Source organism: Podarcis erhardii, assembly GCF_964252035.2.
Source record: "Podarcis erhardii genome assembly, chromosome: 3".
NCBI lineage: Eukaryota > Metazoa > Chordata > Lepidosauria > Squamata > Lacertidae > Podarcis > Podarcis erhardii.
This window is the reverse complement of record NC_138507.1, coordinates 84,073,105-84,092,800: the sequence shown is the minus strand read 5'-3', so window position 1 is coordinate 84,092,800 and position 19,696 is coordinate 84,073,105. Positions and strand designations below refer to the sequence as shown.

At 43.5% G+C, this 19,696-nt stretch overlaps 1 protein-coding gene across 10 annotated transcripts in view; it reads right to left on the bottom strand.

The window, feature by feature from the left end:
* Window positions 1-16,538, bottom strand: part of LTBP1 (latent transforming growth factor beta binding protein 1) — a 193,433-nt gene extending 176,895 nt beyond the window's left edge. For 3 of the 10 annotated variants that reach the window (XM_081856558.1, XM_081856559.1, XM_081856560.1), the window contains exons 1-2: window positions 15,198-16,535; window positions 12,176-12,246 (exon numbers count right to left, since the gene is read on the bottom strand). In XM_081856558.1, the coding sequence (XP_081712684.1) occupies window positions 12,176-12,246; window positions 15,198-15,670 (544 nt within the window). In that variant the 5' untranslated portion in view covers window positions 15,671-16,535. Of the gene's footprint in view, window positions 1-12,175; window positions 12,247-14,389; window positions 14,410-15,197 lie in introns of those variants that run through there. The other 7 variants (XM_081856552.1, XM_081856557.1, XM_081856561.1 and 4 more) reach the window with 5 other exon arrangements.
* Between the last annotated feature and the right edge of the window lie 3,158 nt (window positions 16,539-19,696).

The window sequence follows — 19,696 nt, the reverse complement described above, 5'->3', positions numbered from 1 at the left end:
AGATGAGCATTTTAATTTTTGTGTATTGCTGATTTTATCTTATTTTAATATCTGTTATTTTATTTTACTATGCAAGTCATTTTGAGGCAGAGTGCAAAAAAGTGACATATAATAACAATAGTGATGATTCCCTCTGCTGCCATTCAAATTCAGTGTACTGCCCTTCCCACTTCATGCCTGCCAAAACTCATGACCAGTTCCAACTGGTGCCCTCAACTGTCACTTCACCCAGAAGATTGCTCAACAATGTAGAGTTGGAACATCCGGGGACTGTGGGGAGGCATGCAACTTATTTCCTTCCCTCCAGTTTCTCTTGCATCTGCTGCCAGAGCCAGAGGATACGTGAGACAGAAGAAGCCCAGTGGGCAAGCTTCAGCCTGTGAGGCACTATCTTCTTCTGGCTCTTTCAACAAGCAGTTCCAGGCCAGAAAATTCAAGTGCATCAAGTTGGAACATCAGAGACCTAGGGAGAAACGCATGCATACCTTTCCCATGCCCAGTAACTATTATGCAATTATCTAATTTATTAAATTTTCAACATAGTGTAAGCCACCTCGAGACCTTCAGTTAGTAGGTGAGTGTAAATCCTTCAGTTAATTACGGTAATTAATTTGAGTTAAGGTATTGCAAGCTGCACTGAGGATTCCAAAGTGCAATTGGGTCTCAGAGCCTTGCCTCAATTTATCTATCTCAGCCTGTGGGTTCTTCTCTCTTCTGGAGAAGCATGAGCTGAAATCTTCCCTCTATTGGCACTTTTCTGCTCCAACATGCTCCCCTAGTGCCTCCCTGTTGGTCTCAGACTGTACCAACTCCAGCCTCCCTTGGCTGCCTCTGCAAACAATAACTCTGGCTTTGTGATTTGGTTTAAGAGATCAGCTTCACTCCAGCCCAAATCTGATAAGGTCTTGGCAACATTTTAATCCATCTTTCATTTACCCAAGTTAGTATAAATATTCTCAACTGGGTTACCCATCATTCCCAGCATATCTGAAAATAATTATACTTGACATTCCCAACTGGGTGGAGAAAACCTAAATACATGTTGCTGGGAAGTTGGCAAAAGAATTAAAAATAAAGACTAGAACTCAGGTTATGTTACTGCAGCACTATATATTCATATACAGACAAAAACATATGTAACAATAAAAGGAAGAGTTTATTTTCATTATAGTGAAGACACATAATTTAAGATCCAGGTTAGGAGGTGCAAATAAAGGATGAAATGTGCAGGAATGCTGCCATCCATAATTTCCCAAAGTTACATAGGAAGTTGATGCACAGATCCCGAAGACATGTTTTGTGAGATTCATAAAATCTGTACAATTTTCAAACACGGAAAAAGGTCAGACACTTCTGTTTCCATTTGCTTATTGTCTTGTGGCTTTATGATATTAGTGTATAAACATCACACTAAGTCCAGCCTTGAGGATCCAGATACACCAGCATTATGGTTCCTATTTGTTCCTAATACTTATTGAATCTCAAACAAAATACATTTACTGGGACTGTATAGAAAAAATTCATCTAGGCAACTGTAGAATCCAATATTACAGTTCAGAAACCTATTTAACAAGAGCAACAGTAATTTACATGACTCTCCCAAATGTTAAGTGTCAAAAAATGAGCATTCAAAGAAAAACCCTCCTTCGCTTATGATAATGACAAAGGAGATTTATAAACATTAATGGATTTTCTCCAATATTTCCCCAAATAACTAAGAAAAATTATTAAGCCTAACTCTTTTCTGAAAGGCAGATGTTTATTTCATTATAAATTATATGTTAGCTATTAACCCTGCAGCCAGAATCATACTTTGGTTAAATCCATGAAGTTCATCCAGTTTTACATATGATGACTATAAAACACTACAGTTTTCTCCTCTTTTGTCATCTGGCTTCAGCACACAAACAAGCAGCAGCACGTCCAATTCACATGTGAAGGGAATAAATTTGAGTCAAATTGCTTTTTATGCAATCGCTGGTAGCAGGTGAGAAAATGTTGCATTGTGTCATCATGGTAATTTCCAGCTGCCCTTCCATTGAAGTTATAATAGCAAACAGTATCAGATCACCAATGACAAAATGCAAGGCTCTAGATTTAGCTCAGGATAAAAAGGATTTTACCCCTTGTGCCTATAAAACACACTATATATATCCACACACACACACCATCCAGTAAGGTAAGTTACAGAAAGCAAAGAATAAGGTTACCGTAACTTCCATCATAGAGCTTCAGTATGCGGATGACATGTAGTGTGTGCACACTCAGAGGATGACCTCCAAACCATCCTAGATATATTTGCAGAAGCTTACGAAAAGCTTGGCATATCACTCAACATCCAAAAAACCAAAGTGCTGCACCAACAAGTACAAATTAACCCCTCTGCAGTGCCACAAATCCAACTCAATGGTGTAACGTTGGAAAATGTTGATCACTTCTCCTACCTAGGCAGTTATCTTTCCACAAGGGCCAACAATGATGCTGAAATCCAGCATCGCCTGAGCTCTGCGAGTGCGGCTTTCTCCCAATTGAAGTGCAGAGTGTTTGAGGACTGGGACATTCGCAGGGAAACCAAAATGCTTGTTTACAAAGCAATTGTACTACCAACCTTACTATATGCTTGTGAAACATGGACCACCTATAAACACCATCTCCGCGAAAGATTCCACCAACAGTGTCTCCGAAAAATTTTACACATCACTTGGGAAGACAGGTGAACTAATATCAGTGTACTGGAAGAAGCAAAGATCACCAGTGTTGAAGCAATGATTCTTCAACATCAACTTCGTTGGACTGATCATGTTGTGCGGATGCCTGATGATCGTCTTCCAAAGCAACTACTATATTCCGAACTTAAAAATGGAAAGCGTAATGCTGGTGGTCAACAAAAGAGGTTTAAAGACTGTCTCAAGGCAAATCTAAAAAAATGTACTATAAACACTGATAACTGGGAAACACTGGCCTGCGAGTGCTCCAGTTGGAGAACAGCCTTTACCAAAGGTCATGACACTTTGGGCTTTGAAGACACTCAAACTCAGGACACAAGGGAGAAGCATGCTAAGAGGAAGGCACGCTTGGCAAATCCACACCATGATCAACTCCCGCCTGGAAACCAATGTCCCCACTGTGGAAGGATGTGTGGATCCAGAATTGGCCTCCACAGTCACTTACGGACTCATTGTTAAAACCGTGTTTATAGAAGACAATCTTACTCAGCTACGAGTGATCACCAAAGAAGAAATAAAGTTACAAAGTGCTGTTATATTAAGGTTGTACCTTATTAACAGCCCAATCCAATGCATCTTCTCTAAGAAGTAAGGATGAAGATCTCATCAGCAAATTCCTCTCCAATACTGTATCTGGGGATCTCAGGAGCTAACACTCAACAGCAGGCCTGTACAGAGTTTGTCTGAGGCGCAGGGCAGGAGTCTTATTAGAATAAAGTTATAAACTCAACGCAGGTGGCGCTTAGGGTTGCGGGTGGCGCTGTGGGTTAAACCACAGAGCCTAGGACTTGCTGATCAGAAGGTCCCTCAGCCAATAAAGCGAGATGAGCGCCGCAACCCCAGAGTCAGTCACAACTGGACCTAATGGTCAGGGGTCCCCTTTACCCTTTTATAAACTCAACTGAGAAAGCAGCCAGTCCCTGGCAATAGGTTGCTGACCAGCTTAGCCTTCTGAGGCCCAGGACAAGTGTACCCAGCTACCCAACCCCTTTTGCATGGGCCTGCCCAACAGAGTTAGGAAAAGAGCATGAGGATAGAAACCATCCCCCTGGCTATATATTACTACTGTGCCTTCTCTGACCTGTATTGCACTACAGTGGTACCTTGGGTTACATACACTTCAGGTTACAGACTCCACTAACCCAGAAATAGTGCTTCAGGTTAAGAACTTTGCTTCAGGATGAGAACAGAAATCGTGCTCTGGCGGCACTGCGGCAGCAGGAGGCCCCATTAGCTAAAGTGGTGCTTCAGGTTAAGAATAGTTTCAGGTTAAGAATGGACCTCCGGAATGAATTAAGTACTTAACCCGAGGTACCACTGTAATCTTCTTCCATCCCCAAAGCAGGCAGTAGTGCCTCCCACACAAGGGAAGCACCACCCTCCATATAAAGCTAATCTCTTTGTTGGCAAGGGCCCCTATAAGTAAGCAATGGTGGTTGGCAAGGCCACGTTGCTCACTTGATTTCCCAACACGGAAGTCACTGTTGGTAACTTGAAAAGGGGAGCAGGGAGGGAGGTTGGTGGCAGGTACTGTGGCAGAGTCAATCAATAGGGTATATTTGTTCATAATGTGGATATGATTGCATCTTTTATCATTAAGATGCTGTCTGTCTGAAGTGACAATATTTGCATTGTACACCAAATTATGATAACCTTTTTTTCTATTATGCCCATTCACAAGTTGTGCCAGAAATGTGTGTGACAAAAAAACAAAAACAAAACTAGAATAAGGGTGCATAATATGCACAACTGGATCAAAACAATGCTAAAAATAATAATAAAGGAGTATGCCAGTTTACTAAGTCTTCACTAGGGTCAGGATGCCTAGGTTTCTGAGCAGCTTTGAAAACAGAAACAAGTACAATTGATGCTCCTTATTTTCCTCAGTGGGAAAACATAAATATGTTTTTAGAAAGTTGGATTTTTTAAAAAGTCAGCTTCTCTACTTCAGAGACTGTTGAAAATTAGTCTTGTGTTATTTCATGGTTAATAAAATGGTTTCTGCATTCTCCAAAAACACCAAAAAGGTCTACCCTTGGGTAAATCCCAAGCAAGTGCTCAAACAAAACAACACATCAAATCTGGCTGTGATCCTATACTCACTTACAAGGAAGTAAGCCTCAATGAAATCAACAGGACTTAATTCTGCTTGTACCGTCATAATACTATCTAGGCACCATCACAAGAGGGAGAGGAAGCAAAATGGGTAGCAGAAGGGACCTATCTCACCTCTAGGGAACTTGTGAAGTGAATTTGTGTATGCCTCTTCTCCCACACTACCCTTTTCTTTACGTGGCCCTCTAGTTCTTACTACTTCTAAGAACGAAGCACTTTGTGGTTGCCTAGGAACTGCGCAACATGTTCCCAAAGATGAAAGCCATTATGGGTCATGGAGTGGGTTGTAAACGGCTGCCTGAAGACTTGTAAACTGCAGCTGCTGCTCTCAGTTATCCCTGAAATTGTGTGTGCTGCAACCTGGATGGTATAAGGGTGACTTAAAGCTTAAAACCCTCAAGAACCTGCCCTGCTACATACATTACTAGATGGTTAACATAAGCATCTATATCAAATGAACTCTGATACCACTCAGAGGTCATGGTTCTCAGTTACAAAATAAGCAGCAGGCTTCTAAGTCTCAGCATGAAATACGAATCCATTCATCTGAAGAGTAGAGACATACAGGAAGATATAGCACAGAATTTACACCACAGAGTCTAAACATGTATTCCATCCCACAGGCCAAATAAAGCTAGCATTATTTTTTAAAGGGGCAAAAGGAGAATTAGAGCTATCAGAATGCTAAATAAATGGGAATAACTGGTGCAGGGGCACATAACATTTAGCATATTTACTTCAAAATGTCTGAGTTGCTATTGCTTATACAAAATGGCAATAAAACCTCATTTTAAGAGTGTAAAAACATAGAGCCCTGCTGGATCAGGCCAGTGGCACATTTAGTCCTGCATGCTGTTTTCACAATGGAAAGTCTACAAGCAGGATGTAAATGCAACAGCACTCTTCTACTACTGCAGTTTCCAGCAGCAGATATTCAGAAGCACATGGCCTTCAACAGTGGACAAAGAACATATCTATCCAGGTAGCAACCACTGATAGCCTTAGCATTCATTTTCTTGAACTGTCCAAAATATAGTGATACATAGCAATGTTGAAAAGGAAAGAGTACCACCCCGGCCCCACGAGGTGCTGGGATAAAACCGTCACAGCCCCTTCTACCGCAAGTGAGAGGAACAACGAGCAACACCCCAGCCCCGTGAGGCGCCAGGGTGAAACCGCTGAAGAAAGAAGGTAAGGCGCAGGCAAGTCTCACTCACAATATACCACTGGGTGAAGGCGCCATCACGCTCTGGCCCTTGAACCACTCCTAGACAATGTATTGATACATCGCCCAGGCCTACTGTCCAGAGAATAATCAGGGAAGCAAGCATGATGCAAAGCAAAAAGCAGGCATGTCCCTTGCAGGTTTGATGCAAACCATACTTTGCAAACCAGGATTAGAAGTTATCAGTTTTCAGTCCTGGTTTGCAGGCAAGCACAAACCATAGTTTGCCAGTTTGGATAAAAGAGCAAACCAAGAAGGGAATCACAGTGCAAGATTGGAAGGAATAGTTGGAAATGCATGAGAACAATGGTTTTGCCAGGTTCATTCACATAAGGTCATATCATAGTTTGGCATTATGTTTGGGTCAGACTATAATGTGTAGCATGCAATACATAATTGTTCAAGCTGCAGTGATAATTCCTTTTACCTCTGTGGATAAAAATTCCTTCTGTGTGGAATGCAATAAAATAGCCAAATTTATTTTGAGAGATCAAGTGGAACCATATCCCTGCATATACCGGCTGCAAGGATATGAAATAATTCCACCATGTGCAATTAATCCTTAACTTCAAGTTCTTGTGTTAAGTTTATTTGAATAACCTAGCCCCCTGTGCAATCACCGGATCAATCTCTCTCTCAGTTATTGTTCGTACAGCAGTGCAAGTCAGGGACAAATGATTTCTGCAGTTCTGAAATCTCACTACTGAAACAAAGAAAAGAAAGAGAACTACAATAAATTTATTTGCCTGATAAATTCAAATTTATGTGAACTCATCCTCTACCTGTCAGTCACATCCTTTACGTCCCTGGATCTTGGCAGCCCTCCTGCCAAAGCTGCCTGGCTGCTCCAACAGCACACAGCAATTCCTACCTCAAATCCTAGACGATCTGCCGTCCCCTCTTTTATCTTGGCCTTTACTAATTGTTTTTGTTCACTCTTGTCCTCCACCCATCACTATTATAGATACCTCCTCTGTGTCTCACTCTCTTCAGTTACTGTAACTCTCAGTCTTCCAGCTCAGCTTTACAGTTTTTATAGTTTCCCTCTTTGGTCAATACAACTCCATAATTTCCCACTGCATAAGGATAAATGAATGCATTCTGCACGAATTAAAAATGGAATTCTTACAGTTTTGGGGTACTATCTCACCAGTGGACTAATACCATATCCTTTATTTCAACACTTTACTTTGGAGGGTGGAAAGCTCTTTTACAATTCTTGCATTATCAGAGGCTTAAATATTGCAACTATCTTGATCTTCTATACAGACATTGTCCTTGCCGTACTTAATCTTGTGCCCTAACATAACAAAGTTTTCAGATTTGAACAACACAGCACAATAAGAATCTTTGGCTCTCTGAAGTTATAAATAAAAATGGCAAAGTACACAAATCATATCCAAACTGCTACTGTAACATTTCAGGTGCCTAGAAACACCAGAATTGCTATACTGGATCCTAAAAATTATTTCATTATCCTGATGCAATTGTTCTCCAATCTCTGCATACACACATAGTACTTTGCAGTGTGTTACACAAAGGCAAGTCTTTGGCTAGTTAAACAATCTATGGATTTTTATAGTGCGGTGGGGGGTGGTATTTTCGTTTGTTACTATGTTATGTGTTTTTGTATTGTAAACCATCCTGGGATGAAGGGCAGTATATAAATTTAATAATTAAATAAAAATAAAGCTTGCATGACTTGTGACCCAACAAACCATACCTTGCAAGTGCTTAATAGCCCCCCCGCCCCTGTTTTTGCAATATATGGGTAACCACTATATATAGTTGGTGGGCTTGACATTGCTGAATGGGCCACAAGCTGCATGGGCCTGCACTAATGTCAATCCTTAAATATGTGGCAATGAATCCAACGCAAACTCTCCTCCCTCTTTGCTGTGGCTCCTATGTCAACCTGGTTTGATCAGGCTATATTTCAAAAAAGTAAGCAATGCACTAACACCTTGTCTTATACTCAATACATATAGGTTCAAATCCCCTATTCAGTCTGCAGCTTCAACAGAAGATGACAGCATGACCAACTCAGAGCAGGCCTGTTTTATCTTTTTCATGTGGTAATCACTTGAAACAACTTTGGCACAGTGCCTTCTCCATGCCAATGCCATAATGTGTCGAGGAAGTCATCTCATTAATCTTAAAAATTGTACTGGGGAGTTTCCATTCCAGCACAAGGAACGGAGACTGCTGGTGTGGAAATCTTTGTGCTGGTTGGGGAAAAAACCCCACATTATAAACAGCTACATGTTATGACAACTGCGTAGAGAATATACCATATACAGGATATTTCTAAAAGTTTCTGCACTATAAAGATAACACATAGACAGGCTTCTCAGCTGACCTATGACAGAATACACACACACACACACACACACACACACACACACACACACACTTCCTTTTCCTCATCAGCTCTCTCTGCCCAAGGCCTAATTCTACACATTAATTTTTAAATGTCATCATTATTTTCATGTGGTGAACGTTCCTTCAGAATTTACAGCCACAAGGTATTTATTACATTCTGCAGAAGCTAAACTTTCCAGTGAGCCTCCACTGTATGGTGAATATTAAAGGAAAATGCTCGCAGCTTGAAAATTGTGAGGAAATGTTACCTTTTGGTGGTGTTGCGATGTAAAAAATGATGGCAGAATCTGTTCTACAGAAGCCTTGTTCATACTTTGCTGTTTACATGTAGACTCAATGTGTGGGAAGGAGAATGGGGCTACGCCTGGCAGCTCCAGCATCACATGTCCCAGCCCCCCAACCCTGACACCCATGCACTCCATGGAACTTCAGTAAAGTGGAGCCACCCCACACACAGGTACATATGCATAAGCTCCCCTCTACATATAATCTGTTGGATACATGGACATCAAGAGGCTGAACCAGCAGACACTCTCAATTCTCCCCTCTACGTATTGGTACCTGCCCCATTATGCTTCAGGAGTGGAGGCAGCTGATTCAGACCCACTATCTCCTATAGATTCAATGAATGAAAGGTTAAATTGTCTAAATGATCTTTGGCCTTGAAGGTCAGAATCCATCTCCTCACCTTCCAGCAGTTTCCATCTGCCTTCCTAGTTTTCCCAATGTGTGGGGGGAAACCAACTTCGTAGGAAATGGCAAATTTTATACTCCTTTTTACATTCAGTAGTAATGGTTACACATGCCAAGCCCCCTAATCCAGGGCTCCACTAGAAAATCTCTAATCATGAACAATGAAAAAAGGTATTATTGTGTTTGGACAAACCAATGCAATGCATTTACAGGATTTTGCAGCTGTGGAAAAGAAGGGGATACTCCTAAGTAAGGCCCAATAAACAGATTCCTTAAGAAGGGCTGGAAACCGTGAACCACTAGCTCCTTCCAACCGGTGAAATATTCAACCTGAATGTTAGCTTAGATCTTACAATAATGTACATCAAAATGCAAATATACTGCTGAAATAACACAGGCATCAGTAGCAGATGCTCAGACTAATAAAATCATTGTTTGTTACACATTAAAGATGGATTATTTGTTGTCTGGGACAAAACGGAATGCACTACATGACAGTTGTCCTCAATAAAACTATTTCTACTTCCATATGCATACCAGGAGTCAGACATTCTATCCAGAATTTATTGCATTTGTTTCCATATGTAAATGTTGAAACAAACAGAAGCATTTATTTCAGTCTATGCAAAATGAAGGTCTGTGTGGGACATCTGGAGACCAGACCCGCAATGGCTTCTTTAGCTGCACAGGCACAGACTGAAACTACACCCTGCACCAGCCAAGTGGGATGCAGCCAACCAGCTCTTGCCTACCTGCCACATATTTTCCCTTGGATAGGGCTTTATGTGCTCTACAATTCCACGAAAACTCTCCACAAATACCGAATTCAGTATGGGTGTAGAATTACCCTATGAATCTAAGCCTATCTTGAAAAGAAAAGGTATTCCGAGCCCTTCTCTTTCGGCAGCCCACTGCACTCCCAAGAGGCAAGGTGACTGCTTTGCCTCCTTCCAGTTCAGCTTAGAAGCCAAGTGGGCTGTCAACACTCAGCCCTTCCTCCAGCAGCTCACTGTATTTCTATGCTGGGCATAGGAAGACCTTTCCTCCAGACTGGCTGCCAGTGAAGGCAAAGAGCACATCATCCCTTCTCCAGCAGCCCATACTTGGGGCTCAGGGGTTGAAGCCCCGGCCTTCACTTCCAGCATAGAAACCAAGCAGGCAGGTATCTCCCTGTTTCTACACTGGAGGTGAACTTCCTTCCTGTGCATCTAGCACCGAAACACACCAGGCTGGTGGCAAAGGGATACAGCAACCCATGCTTCTGTGACCAGCAGTAATCAAGACTCAGAATCAGAGGCTGTGGTCTCCTGATTAAGAAGCCAGACAAAGTTCAGGTATCTGAGCCAGCTGCTGGGCATTAGGAGACCATTCTGCCTGAGCCTGTCAGACAGGAGCAAACAGAAGATACTCCCATACCACAAGGGCAAATATGGCCAGAGCCAAGACCCTCACAAGCATCTTTTCCTGAGTCCAAGGACCTAATACTTCCCACAATACCTCACCAGTCTAGCAGTGCAGGAAGTGCCCCAGGCTATGGAACTGAGGAGTGCCCATCTTCAGGTCAGAGGTTTGTCCTTAAATTCTCTACAATAGGGAGGAGCCTAGGAAAGGTACTCTAGAAGCTGAAGCTTGAAAAGGCTGTCTGCTCTCAACCTCTGTTGGAGCAAGTTGCTCACTCAGAGCTATCCGTGGTCCTGACCTGCTTTGCCCCAAGGGATCTGGTATCAGACCAGAACATGACAGACATACAGCCTGATTTCTATGCTGGAAACATAGGCCAGGGCTTCGCCTACTGGGTGTCTAGCATAGAAATCTATCAGGCTGGCAAGAGAGACATAGACCACTTCATCCCTCTGTGGCCAGTTCACTGCACTTCTGTGAGATGCACAGGAGGCTCTTCCTACATGATCAGCATAGAAATGGAGCAGGCTGGAAAAAGAGGCAGGCAGTGACCATTCCTGGTCCACGAAAATATTTTCTGTGTCTGCAATCTACTCCTAAGAGAAGCTGGAAAAGAAAGGAGAGGGTTCTCTATCCATACTTCAACAGCAACTCTTATGAGTAAAAAGCAGGCAGGTAATTTTGGAGTGCTAATTTATAAGGCTGCCTTAATGAATTTCAAGTGGGTAGGCTAAAATTTCTAAAATCAAGAGCTGCATGAAAAAAAAAACAACCAACAACAACAAAAAAGCCACCACACAAACAAATTCAGGTGGCAGCACTGAAGCCACCACAGAAATGGTCCTGCTTCTTGCAGAGGCTGATCTGGCAAACATGCAAGATGGAATTCAGAGCAAGTTGCCACTTGCAGATCTTAACTGACAACAGAGGATCATACACAAAGCTGTTCTACCCTGAATTCTCACGCTTATATGAAATGATTGCAGGCTAAAATTAATTGATATTAATAAGGAACCTTAATCTGAACATGATAAAACTACTAAGCCCTGCCGGGGGGGGGGGGGAGAATACACTGCACTGTGTAAACAAACAAAACAGCCCGGTGGAGAATATAAGCTATTTTAGTTTTATTTGCTCTGTCAATTACTTCCCCTTATTTTATGCATACATTTAATTCATATAATGAAATCAGAATATGTTCCCTTACCATGCAGGTATGACATGGGATTTCCTGACAACAAACACATGTATGGGGCAGTGCCTCAAGCCATTAGCTGGCCACACAATGGTAGACCTTGCAAGGTCCATGATGGCTTTATTTATTTATAGAGTTGTATCCAGCCTTTCAATCAAATTATCCTCAAGGGGGCTTACAATGGATCGATAACACACACACATATACTGTACATGAAGAAGCCCTCACAATCCCGCAGGTGATCTTTCCCTTCAGTTTTGTAGTCATGGGGCAAACTGGCAGTTAATCAGAAGGGGGAAGCAAGCTCCTTGCCTTTGCTCCTTCCCTGGACAATATTTGGGGATAGATGGGCTGGTCTCCTCCTTGCTACAATATTTTTTGCCATGATGGAAGCCACTGCTTAAGGAAAGAGATTACACTGCATACATGGTTACTTACGTTTGGTGCACCTCTGAGAGCCAGGAGCTTTGCTCCAGCCGTGACAGCACTGCCCTCCACAGACATTCACCCTGCAGCAACAGGAAAGAAAGGAAACAATTCACCACAGCCCCTCTTATAACCTCATCAACGGCCAGGTGCAGCACTCTCTAAATCCAGCTACAAATCAATTGCACACTTCTTCCCTTCCCTCCCCTCCCCTCCCACCCCATTAGGGAATGAGGCCCTTGCAAAAGAATTGCTCCTCACCTCAATGCAGGGGTGAGATGGGAAAGAGCTGAAAAGGAGAGAGAACTAACATGCTAAAGGAGGAAAGACTCTGCAGACACCAGCTCACTGTAATGAATGCTAGGAGTTGGCAAGGAACAGTAAAGTTTAAAGCCTGAGGGAGGGCAATTATAAATGTTCTAAATAAGAATAAGACACTCATTGTTCTTTAGCACTCCAGCCTCAAGCTCCTAACAGATGAAAATAGGCCTCCCCTGGCTTGTTGTGCTTCCTAACAGGGAGTGGAGAGCTTTCTTTATCTGTAGTTACCTCACTTTCATTACATGTGACCTCAAGGCACATCCCTCTTGGCTGCATAAGCATGAGAAAGCGTGCAGACGTCCAAATGTCTCTGTTGTTTACATTCTCATCACCTTCCCAAAGATTAGGCCCTGAAGCCAGCCATAATCAGTGAAGAGCCACAGCAGGATATCCAAGGAGAAAGGGAAAGAAAGCCCTAAAGACTTAGCACCAAGACAGCTGAAAGGATCAAGGTCAGATTCAGCCCTGTCCAGGCTGAGACAGACCATACTAGGAGACAGGTTTTGAGGTACCATAAAAGGGTAGCCAGTCGTCAACATGCAACGCGCACCCATTTGGATTTTCTGCACGAGTCGACAAAATTCATTGGGCCATCTCTGTGAAGGGTGCCATCCACACAAGCCATCTTGCTCAGTGGCTGTCAAACCTTAGTACCTAACAATCTCCCTTGTGGAGTTTTTGCCTGAGGTCTTACCCCAATACCTTTGCTGCAATACCTTGTCCATTTTCTAGGATCCCTCTCGTGAACACATGAAAAGGTGAGAAATACTTAACAATCTATTGCTGTGAATATGATCTATGTGACAAAGTGAAGCCATTAAAAGACAAGAGCCAACAGGGTAGAATACTGAATAGCTACTGCAGAAGGAAAATGGCAGAAACAATTTCAATAACCAGGCCTTATGGAACATGTAAAGTTGTAATAAAAAGGCTGCCTTTAGGCATGGCACAAGGTGCTGCCATACATGTGATAAGCCCTCACACATCAGGTATTAGTGATAAGAAATTGCAGGGCAGACATTAAGAGTTCCATAAATGTTTGGGTCTAGAACCATTTAATCAGCTAAATGGATCAATTTTTTAAAAAAATTAAACTGTCTAAAAAGCATCTAGGAATAAATTTTTAAAATAAAAGTCCACTATTTTTAATAATGTACAAGAAATTTATTTTTAATAGTGTACAAAACAGGTGCTATCCTAGAAGAGTTATTCTCCTTTCTCAAGAGAATGCCTCTTCTAAATGCGGCCTGATGTAATAATCCATGGAAGCATTAGCAACATGAAAAAGGAAAAACCATTTAATTAATTAAGATTTCTTTAATTGAATGACGGCTCAACTTTTACCATGTGCATGCACTATTGGGCAGGCAGCTGTTTCCTAATGATCAGTCAAATACTACAATGGTAATTTCAAGGATTCCATCATTCTTTTATGATACGTAACTTCAGAAGATGCAAAAGCCTCTTTTCTACATTGACTCATGATTTGTATGATGCCTCCTCAGAAAGTGCCAAAGCCTTTCAGGGAGGGGTAAATATACAAACAACTCCCCATTTGTGCAAGGGTTGTGTTCCAGGTCATTGTACATGTCAGTAGTCAAACATAAGCCAGTTCTGCTAACTGCTCCCTTCCGGGGCCAAAAACAACACACGTGTTGGTGGTCATGCGTCAAATGGACACATGCAAAATGGTCACCACCTGTGCCAAGCCTCAGACTATATTCACAAATAACACTCTCTTAACTGAGAAGGAAAACGGGGCTCAAATGAACGTTCTGTCCCAAACTTTCTCAAAGGTTCTTGAATATGTTACTGGAATTATAGGTAACTCAAAACTCCCTCAAATTGTGGAAAATCCTTCACTTAAAAAGGCCACCACCACCATTTCAAAGCCTCAAACCTCACCTCAAGCCTTACGGTAGAGGGCAGAACCAGCTCCAAGTCTGGGCCCTGGAGGTCTAGCCTGCCACTAGTGGCGAGTAGCAGAAATTTCCCACCGGCCACCACTTTTATTTCCCACAATGCCACACTACAACACTACAGTAGGGGCACTGAGGGAAACTAAAATGGCAGCTAGACCTGTTGCTGCATGGAATGCTAGGCCAAAAAAAAAAAGTCTTTTTTTAATGGAGTCCCATGTGATCAAGGCCAGGGTCCATTGTGGGCCATATTTGAACCCTAGCAGCTGCCCAAGAATGGCAACCTTGCAGCAGTAGACAGGAATGCCTCTCCCCTCCAAAAAATAAAAAAATCACCACAAAGCCAAGCCAAGCAACTCGTGTAATGCTCTCCATTGTCTTCACTTCCCAACCCAATACTCAGCCAGGTGTGAAGCAATACAGCAAAGCCCAGCAGATGGATTCCTCCCCCCACAGCCCGGCCCATTTTTTCTCCACCCTGTGGTAGAGGCTCCAGCCATAATAAATAAATCTTGGGCTGACCCAACCCCCTTAACTGATAGAGAAAGGGGGGGGGGGCAAAGGCCGAAAGATAGTGGCCCTACTTCTTTTAGGAGAAGACAGTGAGAAGGGTTGGGGGGGGGGAGAAGAGAGGCATTGTGGGAAACACCGAGCATACATTTTATTAAACAAGCGTTCCCGCTTCTGCAGGCGCGCGCGATCAAAGCCCGCCCCACGGGGGGGGGGGAGAGGAGAGGGAATCTCTCGCGGAGGAAGCGATGCGGCCCCACGGGAAAGGGGCAGCGTCGCCTTACCCCTGCAGCTGCTGCAGATGGGGCTTGGCGTGAACCTGCACGCTGGAGGTGCTGTTGCTCTGGCGCTGTTGGAGCTTGGAGCGCGCGACCAGCTTGCCCGCTTTGCTGAAAGTGGAAGAGGCGACGGGCGCCGCCGGGACGCTGCTGCTGCTGCTGCTGCTGGGCTTGTGCTGGAGTTGCACGGTGGGGCCCAAGCGGAGCTGCACGCTGGGGCCGCTGGCTTTGCTCATCCGGCGAGTCCGCTCCAAGGTGCTGCTGCTGCTACTACTCCGCCGCGTGCTGCTGTAACGCGTGTTCAGCACCTCCACACTGAACGCGCGCTGCTGCTGCTGCCCGCCGCTCTGCCGGCGGCTGCCCGACGTGCCCGGCAGCACATAGGTGATCGTCCTCCGCTTCGCCTTCTCGGAAGCGTCGAGGGCCGGAGACAAAAAGACACAGGCGCACAGCAGAAAACCCCACCTGATCCAAGCCATTTCCAAGAAACTCCCCGCGGCCACGAGAACTCCGCAAACACTCGTTGCAGACAAAAGAAACGCACAAAGTTCCTGGTTTTGCAAAGGAGGTGGGGAAGAGGGGGAAAAAAAAGATTGTCTGCAATTCCGTCGCTCCTGGAGTGTGGCTCCTTCTTCCCTTTTATCCTGAAAAGAAAACAAAAAAAGGGGGGCGGAAAGAGCTTTAGCTCCTCTCTCGCATCAGCCGCCGTCCAGGGCTCGCTTTCACCATGTGAGCAACTCCAGGGGAAAAAGTTGTTGCACGGAGTAAGAAAACATTGTTAAGGGAGAGGAAGCTCGGTGGGGTGTGGGGAGACCTCGGCTCCAGGCAGGAGGAGGAGCGGCGGCATAAGGGTGTTTTCTGGTGGGGTTCTCTCTCTCTTTCCCCCTCTCCTCTCCAAGGAAAAGCTATTTCGGCTGCCAGAGTTTGCTAGTGGTCTAAACGCATGGCTAAGAAATAAGCTTTAAAGCAGTTCAGGCTGAGGAAGGAGGGGGGAAAGAGTCTTTTTAAAAAGTTTCTACGGGTGTGCGGCTCCCCTTGAGTGTCAGATCTGCGCAGCCAATCTCAGGCAGGCATGACGTCAGGCAGCCGGTCCTAATTGGGAAAACTATAAAATGGGGCTGGGAGCTCACAGGCACGATCCAGTTTCAAAAACAGAGAAGGCTCCTGGATCTGCGACCTCAGACAAAAGCTCAGTGATGTGCTATTGACGAATCCTTTCGTTCTTTGCATTTTGTAAGTGTGGGGCGGCTGGAAGTTAAAAGAGTGATCTTCACCCAGAATACAATGGTGAAAAGCATATACACAATGCCTAAACACCAAGGCAGACAACGCTGAAATGTATCACACCAGGGGTTGTACTATCTACCCATACTAAATTCTCATAATCTTTCCTTTTGTAACTTGCTTTCAAGAAGAAGAAAAATTAAATACAAAACACCAATGCCAGGCTAGTACTTGATAACTTAAGTTTGCAAAGTCACTAACTGCCATTAAGCTGTGATTTGAAAGCGTCTAAGCATTACAAAGTACAAAGGCATATAATATTGGTCATCAGTGTATCAAAAGAATGGCAAAACATCCATTACCTGAACTAAAACTCTTATGTGCTATTATATACCACACATCATTGAAAAAGCACATGCCATTACATTTTGAGTGTGTATGTGTCAGTAACAATACAGTGCAATCTAATGCCCATTTACTCTGAAGTCAGCTGTACAATGAATGCTCTGTGGTACTTACTCCCAGATAAATGTGCATAGGATTTCAGCCTTTAACCCTAATCCAAGCAAATGTTGATATACTACCAAATTAAATCAATAGGATTCATTCCTGAATAAACATAAATAGGATAAAAAAATTCCTTCCAGTAGCACCTTAAAGACCAACTGAGTTAGTTCTAGGTATGAGCTTTCGTGTGCATGCACACTTCTTCAGATACACTGAAACAGAAGTCACCGGACTTTTCTATATAGTGAGAAGGTGGGGAGGGGTATTACTCAGAAGGGTGGTGGGAATGGGTGATTGGCAGATAGCTGCGATGAGCCTGTTGACGACTCTTAACGACTGCAATAGGTCTAACAGGAAAAAGCAAGGGGTGAGAAGGTGAAAAATGGCTTTGTCATGTATAATGAGATAAGAATCCAAACAAAGACATTGGATTCTTATCTCATTATACATGACAAAGCCACTTTTCACCTTCTCACCCCTTCCTTTTTCCTGTAAGACCTATTGCAGTCGTTAAGAGTCGTCAACAGGCTCATCGCAGCTATCTGCCAATCACCCATTCCCACCACCCTTCTGAGTAATACCCCTCCCCACCTTCTCACTATATAGAAAGGTCCGGTGACTTCTGTTTCAGTGTATCTGAAGAAGTGTGCATGCACACGAAAGCTCATACCTAGAACTAACTCAGTTGGTCTTTAAGGTGCTACTGGAAGGAATTTTTTTATTTTGTTTTGACCATGGCAGACCAACACGGCTACCTATCTGTAACCATAAATAGGATCACACTGCACATCTTGGTGAACCCAGTAGAATGTACAGCACAATCCTGCATGTGTTTATTTTGCTGAGTACAATGGTACTTATTCCCCTTCTGAGACTAATCCGCTTCACTAATGGCTCTAGTTTGCAAAAGGCCACGCTGCAATAAATCTGATAGTCTTTAGGTCACCACAAGAGACTTCGCTGGAAGAGACTAACATGGTTATCCCTCCATCAGTTATTGGCTTATACAGTCATACCTCGAGTTGAATGCGCTTCGGGTTGAGCGTGTTCGAGTTGAGCGCATTACTTCCAGCTTTCACCGCTCACGCATGCACAGACACTCAAAATTACATCATGCGCATGCGCGGAAGCGGCAAAACATGACACGCGCAGTCGCACCGTCGCGTCTTGCATCCCAAGGTACCACTGTAAATAAGTTTAGGATCCCCCCCCCCACTCTAAACTTTAGTCTAAAGCAAATATTTTTTAGCAAGAGGATACAGAATAAACCAATGATTTCATATCATGGAGCACTTCTCTCTCAGGTAAGGGTAGGGAACCCGTACCCTCACCATGTTGTTTGCTAGACTACAACTTCCAACATCCCTGGCTGGGGCAGAGGGATGGGAAGGTCAGGTGGTACCCGGTGCGAAAAATTTCTTGTCAACCCCCATTGATTTTTTTTTTTTTTTTTGCCTGCAAAAATGGTTTTACATTATTTCATATTTTCTTACAAAGGAATGTGGATTCTGGGGCCCTGATAACAAGCAGGCGACTGTGGACAGATACTTAAATCTACAGGATGAATTGTGTTTTGGCTCCACTGAATTGAAATTTCAGCCTTCACGACGTATGAAAACGGCCAAGTAAACAGTTATTTTTGTGGAGGAGGGTCAAGATATTAACTGATATACATGAAATTTCAGATATAGCTATATAATCCTAGTGTAGACCTTTGGAGCAGGCATTTTCAAAAATAAAGTTTTTTTATGAACCGCCCTAGTAGGGCAGTAATTGTTCCTTGATAATTTGTCACCCCCTTCCATGATGGCACCCTGGGCAGACCCCACCCTTCCTATGTGCCTCTGGCTAGGGGGATGATGGGAGCTGGAGTGCAGCAACATCAGCGGTGGGTATAGGCTCCTCAGGGGTAAGTACAAGGCCCTTATTTTCTTTTAGTGCATGTTTCAGGTGAAAGTGAGTGTCAGTGGTCCTACGCCTCTCACCTCAACCCCATCTCTAACCACTGCAATCCAGGTATCTGCCTAATTCCATTCCCTGCACCAGAAGTCACTGGAAAATTGAGAGAGTGGACCTCTGTTGTTCTGTCTGCTTGTATTGGTTCTTTCCTCCTATCTATCTAAAAATAATTTGTATTTTCAGAATGTGTACTGTCTGCTTAAACTATGATGAGCCTGAATGTATTTGTTTTCCTCAGTACAGGACAAAACTTTGGAATCCTTTATCAAAACTCTTTCTGCTTAGTTTTCTTCTAGGCAGGATAAAAACAACAACACGCATTCAACCCTGTCCCATCTTGGGTATATGCCCAAAGCATTTTATGCTACATTTTAGTTCTATGCTGTCCTTCAGCCAAAATAGACCACAAGGAAACTCACAAAGAATAATGCAAAAGGTAAGTCAAGCAACAGCAACAACAAAAATAAAACACACATTTTAATATGTCAATTGGCCCAGTTCTCTAATCTGCGGGGAACTCCTGCAGGCCTCCCCACACTGCGGATGTTTGCCCGGCGCGAGGGGCGCTCTGCTTCAGGGCAGGCAGTAGGCTGCTATCTAATTGACAGATTAGAGAACTGGGCCAAAACAAACAAGATGAATTTTAACAGGGAGAAATGTAAAGTATTGCACTTGGGCAAAAAAAATGAGAGGCACAAATACAAGATGGGGGACACCTGGCTTAAGAGCAGTACATGTGAAAAGGATCTAGGAGTCTTGGTTGACCACAAACTTGACATGAGCCAACAGTGTGACGCAGCAGCTAAAAAAGCCAA